At 41.0% G+C, this 22,962-nt stretch overlaps 1 protein-coding gene across 1 annotated transcript; it reads left to right on the plus strand.

Moving 5' to 3' along the window:
- Window positions 1-4,043: 4,043 nt before the first annotated feature.
- psmd14 (proteasome 26S subunit, non-ATPase 14) lies at window positions 4,044-22,234 on the plus strand. Its single transcript, XM_076303759.1, has 11 exons — window positions 4,044-4,148; window positions 8,573-8,624; window positions 10,504-10,575; window positions 11,501-11,620; window positions 11,853-11,923; window positions 13,463-13,613; window positions 19,255-19,362; window positions 19,588-19,662; window positions 20,218-20,343; window positions 21,128-21,190; window positions 22,053-22,234. Exons 2-11 carry the CDS (start codon window positions 8,577-8,579, stop codon window positions 22,149-22,151), a joined length of 933 nt encoding a protein of 310 aa, XP_076159874.1. The 5' UTR covers window positions 4,044-4,148; window positions 8,573-8,576; the 3' UTR covers window positions 22,152-22,234.
- The last annotated feature ends 728 nt before the right edge of the window (window positions 22,235-22,962 follow it).

Below are 22,962 nucleotides of genomic sequence, written 5' to 3' on the forward strand. Positions count from 1 at the left end.
CACTGGGTAGGGAGCATGATACTTACCCATGCATACTTGTGATGACCGACTTGTTTTCCAGGTATGCAGTGGCAGTTCCTACTCGTGACCAGACGGCCAGAACCACTGTGAAAACCTTGTGGTCCCACTGGATCCAGCCCCTGGGCTGCCCTGAGCGCATCCTGACTGATCGGGGAGCAGCCTTCGAATCCGAAATGGTGAGACAATTGTGTTGTCTGTATAGCTGTACTAAAAGCAGGACAACCCCTTACCATCCACAGGGAAATGGTGCCTGCGAGAGAGTCAATCAAACTTTCCTATCCCTGCTGAACACCTTGGGACACCGTGACCAGGATCGTTGGAGTGAATGGCTGCCAGCCCTAGTACAGGCCTATAATAATACCCCCCATAGCAGCACGGGCCTCGCCCCCTTCTATGTGGTATTTGGGAGGCACGCCTGGACGTGGCTTTGCCCCAAGACCGAGGGACCGTAGACGACTGGGTCCAACGACATCACCGACGGTTGATCGAAGCTTACAAGCAGGTGCGACAGAGGACACATCAGAGACAGGAGTGGGACCGAGGCCGCTACAACCGCCGTGCAAGAGCCCTCCCACTACTGCCTGGGGAACGGGTGCTCCAACGCAACTTCCGTAGGAGGAACCGAGGTAAGCTGGCCCCATATTGGGTGCCTCAGCCTTTTGTTGTCATGTCCCAGGTGGCCCCGCACCAACCCGTCTACATGATCCGACCCGAGGGACGAGAAGGACCCACCCGGACCATTCATCGGAACAATCTGCGCCCCTGCCCTGATGGGTGGATGATGGATTCGGGAGCTCGGGAGACGGAGAGGGGAGGCCCCCGGCGGTGTTCCCCTGAGGCAGGTAATACAGGTTATTGGGCACTTACTTTGAATTAGGTTCCTGTGCACCCAGGTACACCCCGAGAGCTGGAACCACGGGGACTGGACCCAGGTGGAGCAGTGGGCATTGACCCTTGGCCTCAGGGCCAGGGGAATGGAGGTGTGGCGTGCCCCCTGGATCCTGGGCCACGTCGGTCCCAGAGGAGCAACTTGGGCTGCCCTCCAGTAAGGTATAGGAATGAGGGGTGATGGTCGGGACGACCATAGTCAAAGGGGGGGGGAGAAATGTCGTGTGTACCATGTGAATAGACTGTTTTTATGGAATTATGTGATGAATTATGAAAACTGTAATATTTGCAAGGACTGGTGTATTTGACATGTGCTGTTTGATGCATTTACTTGAAATGAACAATGTGCATGCCTGTGGGACAATGGCTGGGGTGATTGGTGTAATGGACAGAGATTGTGGACACCTGTGGGAAATGGGAAGCTATAAGGCATTGGTTGATTAACCGATTGCTTCCACCTGAGCAATGGGGATATTAGGTGAACGTGTGCGAGGTGAGAGGAGACCCCACGGAAGGCGGACAGCACAACGAGCCAGGCCAACGCGGGGATGACGAGCTGACAAGAGTCCACCGGCAACGCACGCTAAGTATCCCATTAGGGGAGTTTCTTCTTCTGTAGCCTTGTGCAGGTGTGTAGCGATTGGGGAGACGATCGCGGCTGCTCAGCTGATGAGCGTTGTTGACTGTTTACAGTGCAGGAGCGGAGCAGCACGGCTACGAGTTGGAGGGAGGAAAAGAGAGAACGAATGAAGGAGGCTTTTCACCTCAACGCACGCAAGTATTTCGGTTAAGGGAAGTCGTATTTCTGTAGCCTAGTCTAGCCCTGATATGGCATGTTGTAGGCCTATGAGCCCACAGATTGCTGACAGTAGTTTTTGCCTTAGCCTACAGCTTCCGTGTTTACCTGCCTGGGAGGCCACAAGTGTCTGAGACTCACAGCGGCTGGGAGCGAGGCGATTGGTCAAGGGGAGGGACTTATGACGTCTACACCAATCCGGAGCAGGATCCACTCCGGCATTGGCCTCGGCTGGATTTCCATGATTTCCCGATTGGATTATTAGTGGGCCTATTTGTTTTGTTTCTTTTTTTTCTGGTCGGCAGGGGAAGCCGACCAGTGGACATTTCTTCTCTGTTATCTATTTGTCTGTCTGTTTGTCCGTCCGGATTCTGCTGCTACCTAATGCTGGACAGGAAGCACTGTGGGTGAGCTGGACAAGGAGTGTGTCGTAGTGTAACCTGAGTGGTGTGCGGTTTGTGCTTGCGTCACTTTTATTGGCCCATGAGTGTGTTGGTTTATGTGTGATACATTTAGTGTGCAACGTGAACTATTTATTCACTTGGCGGTTAATCTTTTTATATGTTATTGCTATTTGTGTAACTTAGTTACCATTGTCCATGCCTGTCCCACCGCCCTATGTAGTTTTCCTTGTTAGAGCATTTTAAGATCAGTGGCAGAGAACTCTGTTTGTTTATGAATTTAGTGCCTGTTAATAATAAAAGTATTGCCTTTTCAAATTTCTGTGGTTTGTGAGTCTGGGGGGAGTTCATTGGCCTATAGTCCTGTTAAAGGGCCGCGACATAGGCCTAAGCCTTATTACGTAAACCTATATTATACGTCCTCTGGCTATGTTTTTAAATGAACAGGCTCTACCGTTTGAAAAGTAAGCTATTAAACAACACCCATAGCCTATGCTACATTTCAAATAGGAAGCGCACGCTTAAAACGTCCAACAACGAACAAGGCGGTTCAAACATGGCCAGTCCCAGGCAGACTAGCCTTAAACGTTTTTTCAGAGGCCAGACGCGATGGATGATAAATTGGTAACGTCTGAAGCTTCAGATGTCCGGTCAACTCCACCACCACCAGATAAAAAGCAGAAGTGTCGGGCGTATCTGTCGGAATCAGTGACATTGGAAGTGGAGTTGCGGGGGTGCGGCCGCTCCAAGACACTGTCGTTCTCCGTGTACACTCGACATAAAGTGTTCTTTACCCAAAGCATACAGTAGGCCTATGCGTTCTCTGTCTATGATCATCTGCAGGGTTAGGGCCTCCTCGACGAGGCGATTACTGGTCCGCGGATAATTTCTGGCACAATTAAACGGTATCATTGAACCGTGGCCGAAAGAAAAAGAACCTAAACATTTCCCAGAATAGGAAACATTTCTTAATGTATTGTTATCAAATAAAGAGGCATAGCATTAGGTGGTGTGGTGTGGTGTGAGCGCTCATTCTTGTGTGTGCGCATCTGTGTAAGTTAAACAGTCACCACTGGAGACGTGGGTAGCAGCAACAAACAACGTAGGCCTAGCCTTTTTAAAACAACGAACGAATTGGACTCTTCTATACAGCCTGATTATACCATTCTTTAAGCTATAGCCTGTCTCCAGTTTTCCTCAATTTTACTAATTAAGAGGGGATAATAGGATATTTGACCGGCATATCATCAAAATGTCCGGAAAACGAAACCTCTGCCGGTGTGTGTGTGTGTGTGTGTGTGTGTGTGTGTGTGTGTGTGTGTGTGTGTGTGTGTGTGTGTGTGTGTGTGTGTGTGTGTGTGTGTGTGTGTGTGTGTGTGTGTGTGTGTGTGTGTGTGTGTGTGTGTGTGTGTGTGTGTGTGTGTGTGTGTGTGTGTGTGTGTGTATATATATATATATATATAGAGCAGCCGTGGCCCACTGGTTAGCACTCTGGACTTGTAACCGGAGGGTTGCCGGTTCGAGCCCCGACCAGTGGGCTGAAGTGCCCTTGAGCAAGGCACCTAACCTCGCACTGCTCCCCGAGCGCCGCTGTTGAAGCAGGCAGCTCACTGCGCCAGGATTAGTGTGTGCTTCACCTCACTATGTGTTCACTGTGTGCTGTTTGTGTTTTACTAATTCACCGATTGGGTTAAATGCAGAGACCAAATTTCCCTCACTAAAGGTATATATACTATACTTATAGGCCTACTTAAATAAAGTATTTTGAATTGAATAACTCTGTGGCCTAAGAGAATAAATTAAATGCAGCCTAAGGCAGCCTATTGCAAGAAATATACTTTGGTTCAATCATATATTTTTGTGTGTGTGTTTGTTTTGGATGAGCGACGACAACAACAGCTGGTCGGAAGTAATTCTTCATGATCCGGAAGCACATCGGTTAGCTAGTTGTTTTGAATGAATTCGGGCTGATTCATTGCACACGAGAAAATAGTCGTTGTTCAGAAGGAGCTTGCCGAATAAATTATACAATATCACAACAGGTAATGTGAACATATGTTTTCCTTTTTAAGGTAATGACTGATATGGTGTTGTCTGCAACGTTGTGAGACGTAGATATCTCTTTATCTGAACCCCATAGTTACTTTAGCGTCTTGTGCTAGCTGCAGATGAAGCGGCTAGTTTAGCTAACTAGCTGTGTCAGGCTACGTACAGCAAGAAGAAAGCTAGATGCTAGCTATGATGGGCGCTATAATGTGGCTCATAATTCTCTGTCTACCGTGGCATGTTAACCGGTTTTGCAAGTGGTTAGTAACCTTAACGTTAACGATCATATAATCTAATTAAGTTAAATGTTGTCTTGGAGTTGTTCGCTAAGTCTAGCTGGCTAGGATACCTAGAAGCTAGCTTGCACCCCGAAAGTGTTCAACGGCACCGGTAACGTTATGAACTAATGAATAAGATAGCAAACCGTTGTATCGATACGGGTGATGAAATGTATTCGGTATTTGCTACTTCGCTTTCCCTAATTCGAGGGATTGAGATGATGTTTATATGAATATAATACGTTTTCCGTAACGTTAGAAGCTAATGATTAGACATACTAGGTAGTTAGCTGTCAAGCTAACGTTAATTTAGGTTTGCCAGTAGGCTAATAACTATGCTAACAAGTTGTCAAGTCATGCTTTGCTACTGAAGAATTGACAGATCTGAAATAATATCGCTTTAACCATTTTGGTGTACCGGCTTGCCCGTCACGCAATGATGATCCTCCTCTTCAGTTAGAATAATATAACGTTGCTCCTAATGGTGAAACATCTTATTAACACGCATGAATCGTTTATGAATAATGTGGTAACGTTATTATTGTCTTCGGACGTCATACTGTTAAAAAATAGTAGAATTTGAAATTATTTAGTGGTCTATTGAGTTAATGTGAACCTAGTCGCAAACTTGGCAAAGACTCAGATTATGTCAGATTGTACAGTATGTGCGATACCGTAACATTATTGCTGTTTATAATAGGCTACTTATGGTGACCCATTAGGACTAGGTAAGCTTATCGCCTGCATTCTTTCCATACGGTATGTGTCACTATACAACAGAGACCACGAAGAATGCAATAAATGTTGATTTTGAATTAATGACCATGGCATGTCCTGAATAGAACAATAATAAAAAACGGGCACACTCTGTTTCAAATGTGGTAAAACGTTTCTGTCGTCACTTATGCTTTTCAGTTTTTGATGGTGTATTGATACAGCAGCATCTGTATACAAGAGTAAATCTCAATCACAATATTGATATTTTGAGCACAGGCTGTGCTAAAACACCTGGCAGTATTATTGATCCTAACCCAATTTCCTAACCCTCCTGTTGTGTTCGAGGTCAAATGTGACCGATTCACAATTATTTTCTCTCAAAAATATTGTTTACTTATTCTGACTACCATGAGGCTCCTTGACTTTAACACAGGGCATCTGGACACACAAAACAAATTTTGAGCATTTTGTATAACAATTTGAGTGTTTTATTTAACTTTAGAACACCCATGTGTATTTCTAGTCAAAAATGACCGGCCATTACATCACCGAAGCACAAGTTTAAGCTATAATCTACAAGCTAAACATTGTTTACACTCCTACACTGTTACACGTGAACTGAACATAGTTAATGGACTAGGCTATTTCTGTTAGCACTTCATTGAAATGTGCTGTAGGCCTACGCTATATTTTGCACATGCACTTTTGCATATTTCTCAATATGAAAAGTTCCTTATTTTTAACTTAAAGGCCGTGTTGCAGGGTTCATTTTCCAACGAATTTGCACAATTTGCTTGTTGATAATAAACATTTAAACTGTTATCCATTGTATTTGATGTTGTTGGGTATCACAAAACGGAATATAATACGAAAAAGCAGGTAATATTTCACAGCATTTGAAGTGATTCTCCTTTCCCCCACAATGCATTGCATTACATCACCTTGGGGAGACTACAGACCAAAGCCCACCTTGAGACCCTTGAGAGTAACGAGAGAGGAGTAAAGAGAGACGAGTAAGGGATTGTTCAGCAGTAGATAGTGCATATTATAGATAAATAGATAGGCTATAGATAGCCTAGATATGTATATAGATAGCTAGATAGATCATGTCATTATGCTGGCACAGGGGAGCTCCTCGACCAGCGGCCAAAATGCACTCGCTTCCCTAGTTACTGCAGCTCTCCACCACAGTTTCCATCGGGACGGCACAGCCCACACAAGCACCTGCAAAACTGCGACTTGCCCATATTATCTCCCTCTTTGGTAAGCCTTACCCTGACGATGTCAATGGCAATCAAGCAGTAGTTATCGAAAATATTCATGCTGAAGACACGACCAGCCTAATCGGCGGCGGCTAGAAGCTAAGTAACTGGGGTGGCTCACAGGTGGGACTAAAAAGTTAGCCCAGCTAGCTATCATGATGCTTCATATTCTGATCTTCTGACTAAGTTTGCCCGGTAGCCTACTTATCTGAACTAACGACATGATCACTATCACTAGATATAAAGAACATGTTGACTTTCATTCGGTGCTGTTCACTGACAGTAACAAAAAAAGTGTCGTAATGTTATAAGCATAATACATTGAACTGAATAGGTGCATTATGTAGCCTCATAACGAGGCCTCTCAAATTCAGAAAATCGGAAGACATTGTTATCTTTGTTAGACCATAGGGTCGTTGTCATATAAATGCTGTAACGAAATTCGAAGTGTAAATATACAAACTTTATGTTGAAAGTGTAACTGCGACCGTTTCCCATTGGAATGAATGTAAAACATACCCTCCAAAACGAGACCTACCGAAATTCAGAAAAATTATTAAATTGATATTAGGCACCGTTATTACCATTGGTAGATCATAGGGTAGCTGTGATATAAATGCTGTGACGAAATTCGAAGTGTAAATATACAAACTTTATGTTGAAAGTGTAACCGCGACCGTTTCCCATAGGAATGAATGTAAAACATATACCCTCCAAAACGAGACCTCCCGAAATTCAGAAAAAATACTAAATTGATATCAGGCACCGTTATTACCATTGGTAGATCATAGGGTAGCTGTGATATAAATGCTGTGACGAAATTCGAAATGTAAATATACAAACTTTATGTTGAAAGTGTAACCGCGATGTCCATTGAAATGCATTGAAATGAAGGAAGTGCAGATCAAGTAGTCCCCAAAGTGACGTCATCACCGAATTGCGTACAAAAAACCCGCTAATGCTAAAAACAACAAAAACTGGCATTTAACACCATTTGGAGACATTTTTAAAATGATATACATATATTGAGTGCTTTTTGTACCCATTAATCAACAGTGGTGTTTAACCTGCAACACAGGCTTTAACTTAACTCTAAAGATAATGAATATAAGATATATGGAGTATTTTTTTAAATATGCACGTAATTGCAAATAACTATTTTTAAGAAATTCAGTGACTAATCGTGAGTTTAAAAAAAAAAATCGTTTGACAGCCCTAGTTTGCAGTCATCCTGAAATATGTGTAGCAGTGACACCTGATTTCAAACATATAACAAGCCCACGATTTGCACCGTGGTAATTAAAATCAAAACGTTAATTGTTATCGATGAGAATTTTATCGTGGTTTACCGTGACACCGGTAAACATTCCTAGTTGTATTTTCTGTTTAGTAGCAAAATACGGTTTTAAAATAAAAGCCCCCCAAAACAGAACTGGAAATTAGGCCATAAAAGTAAACAACATGAGAATTGCATTAATAGTAATATAATTTAAAAAAGATTGAAAATCAAATCGAATCGTGAACTTAACATCGAAAATTAAATCGGTTTGGCTTGAGTTGGACCAATCAACGTAGACCTAGGTCACTAAGGGTTCCTATGCACAGTGAAAAGACCCTGCCCCGAGGTAGGAGGTGAAACAATTATAGCAGTGGTTCTCAAACTGGGGGTCGACAAAAATATTGGAGGGGTCGCAAAATGATTTGCAGTCTGGATTAAAGACATTATTGTAAAGGTTTTTAATGAAAGGCTGCCATTGACATAATGCCTTTGATGTTGACAATGAGACAAGACATTTTCTGCCTTTGCTTCCAATGCCCATCTCACAGCATTTCAAAACCAAATTCTGCCGGTTAGAGAGAAGGGGGTCGCGAGACTTCGCACATGTTTTTTGGGGGGTTGGCAGACAAAAAGTTTAAGAACCAAGGTCAGAGGAACTCTGTCCGAATGCGCATTAAATGGGGTTCTACGAACTGCTAGGAACTGCAAAAAGTTCCTACAGTGCGAAAGGGACTATAGTCCTTGCTAAGGTCTCTTCTGCACTGTAGCTTGAATGTTCTCTTGCTGCAAGTCACTTTGGATAAAAGCATCTGCTAAATTAATAAAAGTAAATGTAAATGTATTACTTTGGCAGAATAATGATAACTGATCTCATTATTCAACAGAATCATGGACCGGCTGTTGAGACTGGGAGGTGGAATGCCAGGGCTTGGACAGGTAGGTTCACACACAAACTACATTCATGGAAGTAGTATGTCACATTCACATGTAGCTTGGTACTGACTGATGTGGAATGTAGCCTCTTACCTCTTTGTTTGTAGATTTAAATGGTATTCATAAGGTTAATGAGAGTCTTTCATAAGTATTGGCTGTGTCAGTTTTCTGCCGCTGCATGTAACAAAAGAAGACCATATAATATAAAATAGAAGCCTAATGTGGGGGCACAGATTTTATTTGAGGGAACACTTGTTTTCAAGGCTGAAAGTTCAAAAAATATACTAGCTTACTGTGATTTAAAATAAAAATATAATTCATATTAATTCAATCACCTATCACCTAATGTCATCAAAACATATGCCTGGCCTCCAGGAAAGAACAGTTTATGTTTAATTTCGGCTGTTTAATATGATTTTGGTCATACTATAGAATTATTTCTTGCTGTCTGTTAATACAGAAGATAGGGAGTTAAAAAATGTGATTATTTTCCAAAATCGTTCAGCCCAACTAGCTAGCTATAGGTATAGGGCAGCCGTGCAAAGTGTTGCTCTGATTAATCATAAAAGCATTACATTTGTCTGTCTGAGGTCAGGTACTTGGGGTCAAACACACAGAAACTGGGCTCATGTCTGTAGCCAATTAACACCTCTGCTAGCAGTCTGCCTTGGCTTCACACTGAACAAAAGGGTGGGAGAACAAGATGGAAAGAATAGAGGTGATAGAGAGGAGGGATAATAGAGGTGGAGAACAGGCTGATCTGTTTTATTTGTTCTCAACCTCTCTTTTTGAATGTGTTGGCTCTGTTAAGCTTCAACTGAGTGCATTATCCAATATTACCGTAATAATGAGATTGGTTAATTGAACTTTGCAATGTGACCTGAATAACATATAGAATTTTGATAGTCCAAATTTGGGACTATCAAATTCTAGTGGGACACTGGAATTGGGAGTATTCAAAGTTTAGGGTGACCAACTGCTAAGATGATTAAACCATATGGCTCTTCCATCAATAGATTTACCTTTATTCTACCCAGGTTTGTCACTAAACCATTTACTTGAATAGTGAGGACAGCTGACTGCATCCTAATCTACCCTGTCTTTCAATATAAAGCCACACTAACCCTTGATCCTTAGATCTCTACTGTATATCTCACAATAGAAAATGTTTTGTGAAAGATTGACATGGCTGTAGTAAAGAAAAATACATCTATATCAAAGTTTAGATGATGCACCAGATGCAACTATTTAAAGAAGGTTGAGATTGTGTGTTCATAAGCGTGTCTATTGTTATGCTCAACTAAACACCTCTCTGCTTTCTCATGTCACAATTCTCTACCAACTTTTTGTCATTTTGCTTTTCTTGGCTTTCCTGAATTCTGATTTTAATTTTACTTTGGCAACCTTGGTACAATTGGATCCTCCTTTTATGGCTTATTCTGTGTGGCTTACACAGCCATACCTCTGTAATCATTTCAAGGCTGAAAATAGTTGAATTTGATCAAAATGGCTGACAGATATGTCATTAAAGGAAGCATCTCCAGAAATGGGCAGAGTTCAGGGTTATCCTTATGTCAGAGTTACATTTTAATTTTTTCCACTGCAACCTTTCATTTTTAACTATTACTCAATGATAAAAAATTGTAGCACATAGCTGCAGTATAGCTTCTGGTATGAAACTTTTATTTTTTTTTGTTTGTTTGTTTTCATTGTTTTTGATTCCATTTTTTTTTGGTCATTTGGCACTGTACATTCTACATTGATTGTTGTAAGTTGCTTTGGATAAAAGTGTCAGCTAAATGACTACCGGTAAATGTAAATTAATCTGAGTCTGTTGAGAAGAGATACTGACAGAGATTCTGTTTGCTGTACCTCATTCCAGGGTCCTCCAACAGACGCACCCGCTGTTGATACAGCAGAACAGGTGTACATTTCATCACTTGCCCTTCTGAAGGTGAGAGGAATATATACATACACACATTAGTGGTTAAAAAATTGCGGTTTGGGTACGTTTAGCGATTGGCCCTTAGTACTTGCACTAGCATGTAGGCTTAAAGCACTAAAGCTGGTCAAACTTGGTACTCCTTCAATCAATGTAATTTAGCTCTGGAGGGGGCGTTTGACTCATTGTCATGGTGAAAATGACCCTGGGTTCAAATTACTCCAGAATAACACTTTAAGTGTTTGTCTGTAATGTTGGTTTGGCTATTCAATGATTCATTCATCTGCCAAAATTAATTTGAATTGAAATTAGGGGTTTACAATTATCGCAATCGCGATCTAGACCAACACGATTACCTAATCGCAAAAGCTACAAATAATTGTGCACAGTTACATTTTGTCACATTTATGACCTTTATATTCATGTCATCCTCCTTGGCTGTGCCACTTCTGGTTGGTAGGTGTGCACTATGCGTGAGGTGCACAGAAATTCTGTTGAGCTTCACAGTCGGTCAAGGGTGCTCAGTGTTTCCCACAGAATTAAATTCTATTTGTGGTGGTAGGGTTGCCGAATTAACTTGAATGCAACAGTTTTTAACAAATTAGCGCAGCGTGGTTATGATGCTAATCAGATTTAAGCACAATTTAGTACAACCTGGAAAATCATTGTGTGGTGGTCAATGTTGATATTGTGGTGGGCTGCCACAAATAAGTCAATGTATGGGAAACACTGGTGCTGTGCACCGGACATGCTCACCAATCAGGGGTCATTGAATCATCAATTCACTGATATTCAAAAATCAAATCGCAAATCACAATCGCAGCATCGGTCAGAAAAATCGGAATTTGATATTTTCTTAGATATTTACCCCAAATCGTGCGTTAAAGTTATTATCGTTATTGATATATAATGTGTGTGTATTTGTGTGTGTGTATAGATGCTGAAACATGGTCGTGCTGGTGTACCCATGGAGGTCATGGGTCTCATGTTGGGGGAGTTTGTTGATGACTACACTGTGCGTGTCATTGATGTGTTTGCCATGCCCCAGTCAGGAACGGTGAGTGATACACACACCCGCAACCTCAACACCCAACACTTGGCATACATAGGAAATGTCTCGGCATAGTTGTCTGAGACATGTTCTCGCTTTGTTCTGTTAGACAGTCACTCTCACACACAAACACGCTTGGTTGTCTATATTTCTATGGAATCATATTATGCTTAGAGCCTGAATTTGTTTCCGCTTGTTTGAGCTGGGCATTCTGAAATCAGCATGTCTCTCCACACAGGGTGTTAGTGTGGAAGCTGTGGACCCAGTCTTTCAGGCCAAGATGTTGGACATGCTCAAACAGACTGGAAGGTAAAGGCCAGGAGGGTGAACTGTCCGAGTTACAGCGCAGTTGCATGAGAAATGACAGGGCGTTATGTGCATTGGATTTAGATTGACTTAACTGATTTCGACCTTATAGAGACCTTGGAATAGAGGTCTGATCTATCTGTGTGTACCTACCTAGCATTTTGAAATGTTAAAAAAGGATAAAGGAGTAGGGCTGCCACTTTTGTGAAAAAATCCTGTTCGATCTTTGAGACAAAAGTGGTCATTGAATTGATTGTAAAATCGTTTTCCATGTCTAAAGAAGTTTCCATTTTTAACACCAAATATAGACCAATACACGGACAACTAACAGGCATTAGGACAAACGTAAGGAGGGCGCTTGAGACGTAGCCTGACGAGCCAGACCCACATTAAAATGTAGGGTCTGGGCACTCACCGTTCACAGTGCTCAGTCCGAGGGGCAGGATAATCAGTTGTCTTTCAAATTTCCTCTGCACGCAATAGGACAGCCGCAGCGCTATGAGTCCCATGCGTTTCCCACCAGCGGAGCTAGTTGGCTAGTTCAAACGTTTGCCAACTTAATAAAAGCTTAACTCGTGTCACACTGTTCGCCAACAGCAACATCCATCTTATTTGTTTTCAAGTAGCAGGGAATTCAAGCCAAACCGTTGCAACTCTGCCATCAATCATTATGTTAAGCCCACCTAACGACTCTATACACGATTTCATTGGCCTGATTGAGTTCGATTTCTGGAGCTCACAAGCTAACGGAGAGTTGCTAGACTAGGGGCGCGTCTAGATTTCTAGGCTACTTGAGACGCACAAGTCAGCAATATTTCTTTCTAGTAACAGCAAAAAAACAGTAAGCAGATTGGGCTTTCATAACATCAATGAAAAACATTACTGCAGTCTTCAACATGGCTATGTTTACGATTAGAAATGTCAATCGAAATGAAAAATTTCGCCTACGTAGGAATTCACGATCTCAGTTTGCACCTTGTCCTTCTCCATAGTTTGATCTACAGTCCAAAACCCTAAGTGCTTCCATATCGAACTCCTCAAGTTATTAGGGGTTATCACTCGTCTGTCTCATGTCGCACAGGTTGATCGCTGTAAGTTCTCCATATTTTGGCAAAACACCAGCAGCAGCCGATTGAAACTATAGACTGTTTCCGGTACGTAAAATTGGTGGGAATTTTCTTTTTAGCTTTCGCAACGCCAACTGCACTTTCGGAATTCTTTATTTTCTTTTTCTGCTTGTTTGTGAGTTTTGTTCAGTCTATGGTTTTGTTACATCTATCTTTTTTATTTGTTTAAATTGTTTAAAATGAATAGTGTACATATTTGGTTTAAATCGATTCCCTATTTTAGTTTTCGAAACTTGTGTTGGTTGGTCCAATCGATTGTGCAATTGATTTTCGAACATAAAGTGACAGCCCTATAAAGGAGTAATGAGTATTTCTTGATAAAAGAAACGTAGCATCTGGAGAATTTGTGAATGTTGGAATACTGTTGCTCTGTTGATTACTCTTGAAACATGTATATTGTGTGTGTCTGTTTCAGGCCAGAGATGGTGGTGGGCTGGTACCACAGTCACCCTGGGTTTGGGTGCTGGTTGTCTGGCGTTGACATAAACACACAGCAGAGCTTCGAGGCACTGTCAGAGCGAGCGGTAGCTGTGGTGGTTGACCCCATCCAGAGCGTCAAGGGAAAGGTACTCACTCACTCACTCACTCACTTGTTTGTGACCCATCCAATATGCTGCCAATAAGACTGGCTGCAAGTGTAGTAAATGCTTTCACAACCGTTTCTCTGTGCCCCTTACCTTGTTAGGTAGGTTTAGGCATAGGCCAACTTGACAGACAAACTTGATCTCAGTATGATTGGAAAAGTGCCTACATTCATCATCTCATAAGTCTCAGACCTCTCACAACTCAATGTGCTGACATTCATATTCTATGCTGCAGTGTATTTTGTTGACACATAGATTTGTAATGGTATCTTTCAATACACTATGATCATTTAAGATGGGATGTAATGTCTTTAAAAGTGTGTGGTTAGACATTAATCTACTCTCACATTGCTGTGTTTACTGTAGCAATGACCAATGTCAGTTCCTTCGATCCATGGTCAAAGACCCATGTACATCAATACAAAGCCAGTAGACTTCCTTTTGACATCTTGTCCTACTGAAAGAAGATGGTTTTTAGTAGATGTTTCTCTTCTCCTTTCTCTCATCTCGAGTCCTTTTCTGCTTAATTTTCGTTCACACTATACATTTTTCCCGCCCCCTCACTTCCTCCACTCTGTGCTCCATGTTTTGTTCTCCGTGTCTGTGCTTGTACCCCACCCCCCTTGCGTGCCGGGAGCCCTGAGAGCGCCAGCGGGAGGCAGCAGGGCGCTACTCTATTAACACCTCCCTTGAGCTGTGAGTGGAGGTGTCATGCGATTTCATCTAGCCCTCCAAGGCAGGGGTAGGAGCGGGAGGGGTGGAGGTTTGGGGGTGCGAGTAAGGCTGTGCCATGAGTAGGATGGATGGGGAAAGAGTAAGCGCTTTCAGACATACGTGTAAGACCGGAGGTTCTGCCGATGTTAAACCGTGAGGCCGTATATCTGAACGACATAACCGGTCATATGGAAGTCCGAATTTAGCCGGTTGTTCTACTACTCCCCCCCTAGTATTTCCTCCGGACATTATGTAAATGTGCTGTGTCTGAACAAGGCGTAGAACATGCGGTTAAAATTCACACCTAGTGAGAGGGCGTGTTGGTGACGTTTCTTTCGTGCGTCCATGTGGTTAGATCTGACTTAAATGCCAGTGTTATGATGGAGTGGCATAGTGCTGTCCAGAAAATCTCCGACGTGGAAAGATGCAGACATCATGGAGCTACTGTCCATGAGGGCATACAACATTTTGATAAAACACATGAAGGGAACGGCACGTTGTAGCCTACAACTGCATAAGGCCAAACGAATTCAAAAGACTGAATCATAAGCAGAATGCGCTGAAAAGGCAGTAGCCTAGCTACAGCGACGTCGTTGACGACAATAACAGGAGTATTTAATAAATTGTTAGCCAACACGGTTTTCTGTTCATTGATAGCCTTCTCATGACCTCAGAGCTGAGCTCGCTGATATTTGTTGAGCATAAATATGGCTAGAGAAAATGAAAACGAAGAAAACGCAACTTTGTTCCAAGCTCCTTACGTAAATGCAATAGACACATGGGGAGAGGATGCTTTTGGAAAAAATAAACCATGAGAAAACGAACAACTTCACTGTTATGTTAGTATTTTGTTTGTTGCTTAAAAACGTTGTATGATTGCCTTGAAGTCTTGAGTTAGCCTACTGAATTGGCTGGTAGCCTACCATAAAGTTTGTGCATGCTCTCTCTCCAACGCAAACCAGATTTGGGGTTCTATAGCCAAGTAATTCTGGTACATAACGTTGAAAACAGATAAATGTGTTTATTCGAAGCACACATACAAATACTGTAGGTCAATTTCAAGTGCGCACTTACGTGACTACCCTACTTCAAGTATTAGCCTACGTACAATATATTTCTCTTTAGCCTACATAATGCATAGGCTACACTTTGTAAACAAAAAGCAGCTGTGACAGGCAGCGGCCGCATATATTCTGCGTCATATCTGTCATCTTGTGAACTCTACAAGCCTTCACCCCTCACTCGACAACCACACGGAGATTCTGTAATGTGCGTGTATGTCGTTCACACATACATCAGTATAAGGTCAGTATAAGGTCCGCAGGTTAGCATCATATCTGAATCATCCGAAGGGTAGGACCTCCGTTTGACAAACCTCCGCATATACTCCGGAGGTTATATCTGAAATCGCTAAGTGTAAGAAGGGAGGGGAGCATGGAGAAAAAATAGTGGAAAGTGTAAGGTGGAGAGAGAAATGTGCAAGGCTGGGTGAGAAGAGAGCGCATGAAAGAGATGAGTGCATGAGTGAGGGAAAGAAACCCTTATGATCTAGTAAAAGGATTAGTGATCAGAGTAAGGAAGATGGTAAGAAATTCAGGAGAGGGGGGAAAAATACACCCGATATGACTTTCTATTAGAGATGGACAGATTGAACAGCTGCTGACCGGAATTGACCAATTTTTGCGTGATAGGCCATGACCAGCGACCGGCCGGTCAGTCTGAGATGCCGATTTTATGCCGGTCAAATGCACTGGTGTGCCGCATGATTAACATTGCACAACATCAGCAGCACAGGTGCAGCATGCACATGTAGGAAGACTCGCGGATTACCCTGCAACACGTCAGCTTTATGGAAATCCTTCAGCGTGTGTGAAGAAGACAAGGAAAAGTAGGGCATGGAGGGACGATACAAAAAACCTTTTGCTGAACAATCTGATAAGACACTTGAAACATCACCCAGCTGAGTTCGCAAAGTTTGAAGAAGCTAGCAAAGGCCAACACTCAGGGCTGGATGTACAAAGAAAGTGTTTCTTATGCACAGAAAGCAAACACTGTGCTTTGCTATATTGCCTGGAATTTACTAAGATGTCACTTCATTATAAACAGCGCGTGTAAATTGCGTGTCCACAGCTGAACAACAAGTGCAGTTGAATGGAGTAAACTGACTGCGGCATTAAAAAGAATCAAAGTTTAGCGATCATACATGATAATAAGGTGTCAACAAGCAGCAACATACACAGTAGGCCAAGTAGTTCTACTCCTTGAAATACTCAAACTATTTACTGCATGTAGACCTAATACCGTAGTCTAGCAGATTGGGAAGTGGATGTTGTGAAAGTGAAAATACGATATTAGAAAGGCAAATAAAAGTTAAAGTTGCTTTTGACATGGTAGCCTACAAAGAAGAAAAACTGATGTTCTGAATACTGATTCAGCTGTCTCTGGAAGTTTCTGTACTTGACACATTTAACCAGAATATGGTGGAGTACCTAATCAATCGCTATTAGCACTTCTCCCCTGTGTTGGTGTGTCACTCCCACTTTTCCCTCGCCCTCACATAAATGCATATGCATCAGTGCATATAAAAATATGTTCCATGTCATCAAGTTCAAATGTATCATGAAAATAGTTTTTGTATTTTACAACAGCTAAGGGGCTGCTGCGTGGTGCCTAACAATGGCCATTAGCTTTTCTGAAATCAGTGGAACCAAGGCCTATTGGGGCTTATTGCTTAAATAGAGTTGTCATACTGCATAATTACAGTTTAGAAAGAGCATCTTTGCATATTGTCCAATGAAGTGTCTGATAATTTCAGGTGTATCATCAGATTTCTTGATTCCATTGATATACTTAGACCAATAAATAATCACTTAAATGAGATGAAGTTATACATCAGGATATTTGATTTACTCCTGGACCTGTTGTAATTCCATAGTATCTAAAAAACAACACTGCTTGCTGGGTGTTTGGGCTGGAACATTTCCCTGTACATGTAGTGGTAGCACTCCTGTGTGTGTGTGTGTGTGTGGGGGGGGGGGTGTGAATGCCTTGCTCTTAATGGTAAAATATGGCTGTTTACCATGTAACCTTCAGCTCATGTTAGTCTTGTCACACATGTATGTGTCTATGAAGTGGTACTGATGGTGCACTGTAAAGGGCCACATGTTGAGAAGCATTTATCCCTAAAACATGGTGTCTATGCCACCATCTTTTACCTGGTTGCCCTGGGAGGTTGTGATGTGTGTGTTCTGTCTGTAAAGCGTCACTTTGAGGCAAATGGTAAGTGTCATGTACATGACTTAAGTGACCAACACCGAGGCAGTGGCCATGATCAGTATACCAGCTGTAAAGAATCAAACTGAGTACTTTGCATGTGAATTCAAATGCTTTCTCGCCCTGTTATTGTCTGAAAGGTCCTTTGTGTTTTTTCATGCAGAAAATAAAGGGTGCCACCCTGTTACTCTATTATGTGTGCTAAACTCATCTCACCCTGTACCTTTCAGTACAAGTACAATTCTGTTGTACTCTCAGATAAAAAGGTTATGCAGATTGCCCCTATCTTTCTTTACTTTGTTTTAGTAGGATTATCAATCTATTTCAGACATCCATCTTGCTTGCTATTGCTATTTCGAACATTTATTGATCTAGAAGGCACCTTTTTAAATAAACGTTCTACATGAACCTCATAGTCTGATAGGGATGTTTCACAAGATGTCGCCCTAAAGATCTCCTCAAGCAATCTTTGACCTGATCATCTAAGAATGCCTCATGCTGAAACTGGTGTGACTGTGACATGCTTGTGGTTTGAGTGGCACAGTAGTACCCCATGTAGTGGGGCTGCACTGTACGCTGGGCTCTGAATCTTATTTTAGGTGCTCTTGGCACAAGAGCAGGGGGAGGAGGCATATAGATGGAGATGCAGCCAACAGCCTCAGCTAAGAGCAGGACTGAGGAATAAGACTATGAATATGGTTGGCAAAAATCCATATTGTATGAAAGGTGCTATACAAATAAAGCTTATTATTATTATTATTATTATTATAAATTATGTAAATGGATACATGTTTGTGTGCCTCAATCTTACCTTTGAAACATTCTACGTTGACTATACAAACTATATTGATATGAAATAAGATGTAATTCATTATTTTAATATTTCCTCAATCAAGTACAGGTTAAAATAGAGGGGAAAAAAAGGGGGGGGGGTAGTTATTGATTTACATGCACATATTCCAAAGTGACATCTGGTAAACAACTTCAGGGAACAATGAATAACTTAGGGCTACCTTAAATGCATTCTCATGCAATTTTTATGGCTCCCTGTAACTGTCAGAAATTCACAAATGCATAAAGCACTGGATCACTGCTCTTCTTTTGTTCTCTCTGTCTGGCCATATCTCTGTCCTTCCACCCAGTTTTTATAGGCACTTTCTCAATGTACTCTTTTTCCAGCTGAGCTGTAAGGTAGTCTGGTACTCAGTTAGCTATTTCTGTTACCACAATATTTCAACCTATATCAGGAGCTCAGTCTGACCAGTAGTCACTCACTCTTCCCCCACCCCCTCTCCATGAGTCAAACTGGCCTGGAAATGGCTTCTTTCTTGCTTTTTTGGCCTTTGCCCTAAACCAGCTGATAATGTCTGACTGCCCCCATTGCAATCAGACAGTCCCCAAACTGGTTCTCACCTTCTAGTTCTTCTTCCCTCCCTCTTCTCTAGCTCGGTCTTTCTTTCATTTGTTCATTTGTCTTCCTTGATATCGGTCTCTCCTTGTCAGTTTCTCATCCTTTTTGCCTATCTGATAAATATATTTGCAAATAGATTTATTTTTGTTGGTCTTCTAAGTCTAGAATAGTTCTCGTGAAGTGTATGTCTCATGTTTGTCTCACACTACTGTTTTTCCCATTCAGGTGGTGATTGATGCCTTCAGACTGATCAATGCCAACATGATGGTTCTGGGTCACGAGCCACGGCAAACCACCTCCAACCTGGGCCACCTGAACAAGCCGTCTATTCAGGTGATGACTAAGACCAGTTTCAGACCTGTGATGTACATTACAGTACATTTGAAATGTTTGAATGGATGCATGCTCCTTGATATTTGTCAGGATAATTGAGCTGTAGTAATTGTGAGGGAAGTTGATTTGTAATTTACTATATTTGTACATTTTGATGTGGTCTGTTTCATATACACATCTTAAAAAATAAAAACTAATTTTTGTGCTCTTTATGTCCATTTTCAGGCATTGATTCATGGCTTGAATAGGCATTACTACTCCATTACAATCAACTACAGAAAGAATGAGTTGGAGCAAAAGGTTTGCAAGATCTCTTTCTTAGACATAACACATTCTCTGTTCACTATGTGAGAAAATATGCTTGAGTCATTCCTTGTCCAATCAGACAGAATCCAGGAAAATACTATAGTTGCCACACCGTCTCAGATTTAGAATGTTTAGGTCCCCAATTCAGACCTGTAAAATATTTGTGTTAAATCCCAATATTTTCATACATTTTTCATACATGATTTTTTTTTTTTTTTTTTCTGGAAACATGAAAGCATTGCTTTTCAGATATTGTATTTTTCAGGTTGTAAAACTGAAGTAATATCAAGGGCTGAAACAAATATAAAGATGTAGGATTTGAGCAGATCTTTTATTGGCCTTGGTTTTGGGACCCAGAAACAACCTTATCTGATTTGACACAGAATGCCGTGCTTATTTTCCAAGCTATTACTAGAGTGGCACACAAGACCACGGATTTGTCTGTTCTGCCCTTTTCTCCCTTGTTACTTGTTAAGACATGTTACTGCAGCTGCATTATCAGTGCCAATTCATTGTGTGTGTGTGTGTGTGATTTTTAAATGTGTGCAGATGTTACTGAACCTGCATAAAAAGAGCTGGATGGAGGGACTGACTCTACAGGACTACAGTGAGCACTGCAAACTCAATGAGACCATTGTCAAGGAGATGTTGGAGCTCGCCAAAAACTACAACAAGGTAGTGACTACAAATCCTACAGAAAGGGGGGTGGGGGTGGTTGTGGGAAACACAGTCTGTGAGAGCTGAGAGAGGGCAATCTAGTTTTAGCATTAGATGAGATGGGTTGGGATATGGGGAGGATCGTTTTTGTAAGATTGTTTTATGACCAAATGTACATGTTACTATCTTTTTATTGTTCCACCTACCTGCCCAGGGACTATGGGTGGAAATTAGCAGTATTTGCTATAAGTTGTCACAATACATCTCCCCGTTTTGTACAATTTTGTGCTCTGTCCCTGATGAAATAAATAAATGTGTTTATGGCAAAAATCCAAATCAGTATGTTGGTCAATAGAGATGATCTTAATTATCTAATATACCAGTAATTATTCAATGCTTTTGAAAACACCAGCCATTTTCTAAAGAAATAAACAGAAATTTAAAAAATAAATAAATGTAAGAATATGTTCATACAACAGTTACCACTGTAAAACAAAGGGATATGCTGGATTTATAACTCAAAATAAAACGAGAGTATCATTGTAAATCATTGTATCATAATCTTTGGAAGTCAATTTCAATGAATTAGAATCATGGGTTTCCATGAAACTTTAATGTTTGTTCAAATTCAGTAATTCCCAAGCATGACCATGATAATGGCAGCGCATGTGATACAAAGACAGTCCATTTCTGGAAAGAAAAAAAAAGGGGGGGTGGGTCTTTACCACCCTACCCTGCGCAATAAATCCTAAATCTAACCTTTGTGGTGATTTGATGTTGATTTTGTTGTGGTTTCTTTCAGGCAGTAGAGGAGGAGGACAAAATGACCCCAGAGCAGCTGGCTATCAAGAATGTCGGCAAACAGGTACGATACATACCCATCGTAGGCTGGGGTGTTTTTGGCTCCCCTGTTTTCTTTGCCGGTTTGGAGAGATGGGGCTGTCCTTAAAATCAAGTTATTAAAATAGGCTTAACATAGACCTAATAGTAACAGCTGTTTTGACTTTAGGCTATATCATTCTGAACTGTATTCTGAAAAAGTGCAAAATGGTTGAATTATGTTTATCATAAGCATTATTGAATGCTTAACTGGAATGGTGTTTTCCCGTATTATCCTATTTTTAAAGAAGACCTACCTGCGGGCATGTAATTGGGCTAAATTTTTTTCTACAGGAATAGCATTTTTGCATGGGCACTGCAAAACATAGCAATAATAAGAATATCAACAATTAAAATATTGAGCTTTCACTACAAAGAACATACAAGCTATAACTGATCCGTGTATGATTTGTTCATTTGATATTCAATTGAGAATCCAAATGACTTAAATGAAAAAATGGTTATTTCATTAATTGTTTATGAATGTGATACAAATAAGGCTTTGTTTGTCAGACTTTTGATTTTATGGTCAGATCAAAAGTAGACCATTTAAAAAACGGCCTCAGGGCAGAAACTGATTTTGATATTTAATTTTTCCGATTAGTCTTATTGATTCACTATTTTATTATATTAATCTAATTGATTGTATTGATATCAACTAATTGATTGAACACACACACACACAAAACTAGTGAAAAGGCTAAAGGTGTGAAGTTGAAATTATTTTGCCATTTTATACAGCTGGACAATATTTAAGTATGCTTATGTTTTTTGTGGATGTTGATTGTATTATTGCCATTGCAGCATTGTCTCACTCCTGCTGTCTCTTCCCCTTTCTCTCATTGCAGGATCCCAAAAGGCATTTGGAAGAACATGTTGATGTCCTGATGACGTCCAATATTGTGCAGTGCTTGGCAGCCATGTTGGATACTGTGGTCTTTCAGTAAATCCTTTATCTGCCTGTCATTATTGTCAAATTCCAGTTCTTGTTTTGTCTTTTTAAAAAATAAACTTATATAAAAAGGGGTAAGATGGGTCTTCAGTTTCTATGTTCTGTAATAATTCATGATTAGATGTCAGACTTTTCACTGAAATCTGAAGCAGAGATATTTATAAATCGGGTCTATGTTTTAGTATTAAGGTATACACGTTTTTTTAATCCAATGCTGGGGAAGTCAACATGCATTTGGAAACTAGGCTACTGTATAATCAATAGGAAAGTTGTGCTGGGTGTACTAATGGCGCATTGCCGGTAAAAGGCCGTGGGGCTGGGGGAAAGCCTCAGATTTCCTGAAAAAATACCTGCAGTAACATTTCTATACGAAATGCGTGCAATACAGCATGTTTACGAGCTTAATACAGTGCAATGTGAAGTTTATTTACACGCGTTTTTTGCACCTAATGCAAAAGCATTTCACGAGTGGATACATTAAGCCGACATTTTAGAAAAGTGATGAGAAGGGTCAACGTAGGCCTAACACTACTAGATATAAACAGTTTTTAAAGAATGAAATTATCTTGATGGCCTTTAATGTAAAAATATCAAATTTACGTGTTAAAAGTGTTATCTTACGGCCCTAGATGTAGGAGTTTTCTTTCATTTTCGACACCCTTTCCCTCACGCATATGAGAGAAAGATTGCAGGATTTAATCAACCTATCAATATGATCTAAATTAAGAAACTAAACATCTCGTCTGAAATAGCCAACATGTCTATATTAAACGTAGCCTATAGCATATCGTAAATATCGCACCGAG

The sequence above is a fragment of the Alosa pseudoharengus genome, unplaced genomic scaffold (genome assembly GCF_046254945.1).
Source record: "Alosa pseudoharengus isolate Yale_2024_CS ecotype anadromous, Long Island Sound unplaced genomic scaffold, YU_APseudo_1.1 YU_APseudo_1.1_scf_24, whole genome shotgun sequence".
NCBI classification, from domain to species: Eukaryota; Metazoa; Chordata; class Actinopteri; order Clupeiformes; family Clupeidae; genus Alosa; species Alosa pseudoharengus.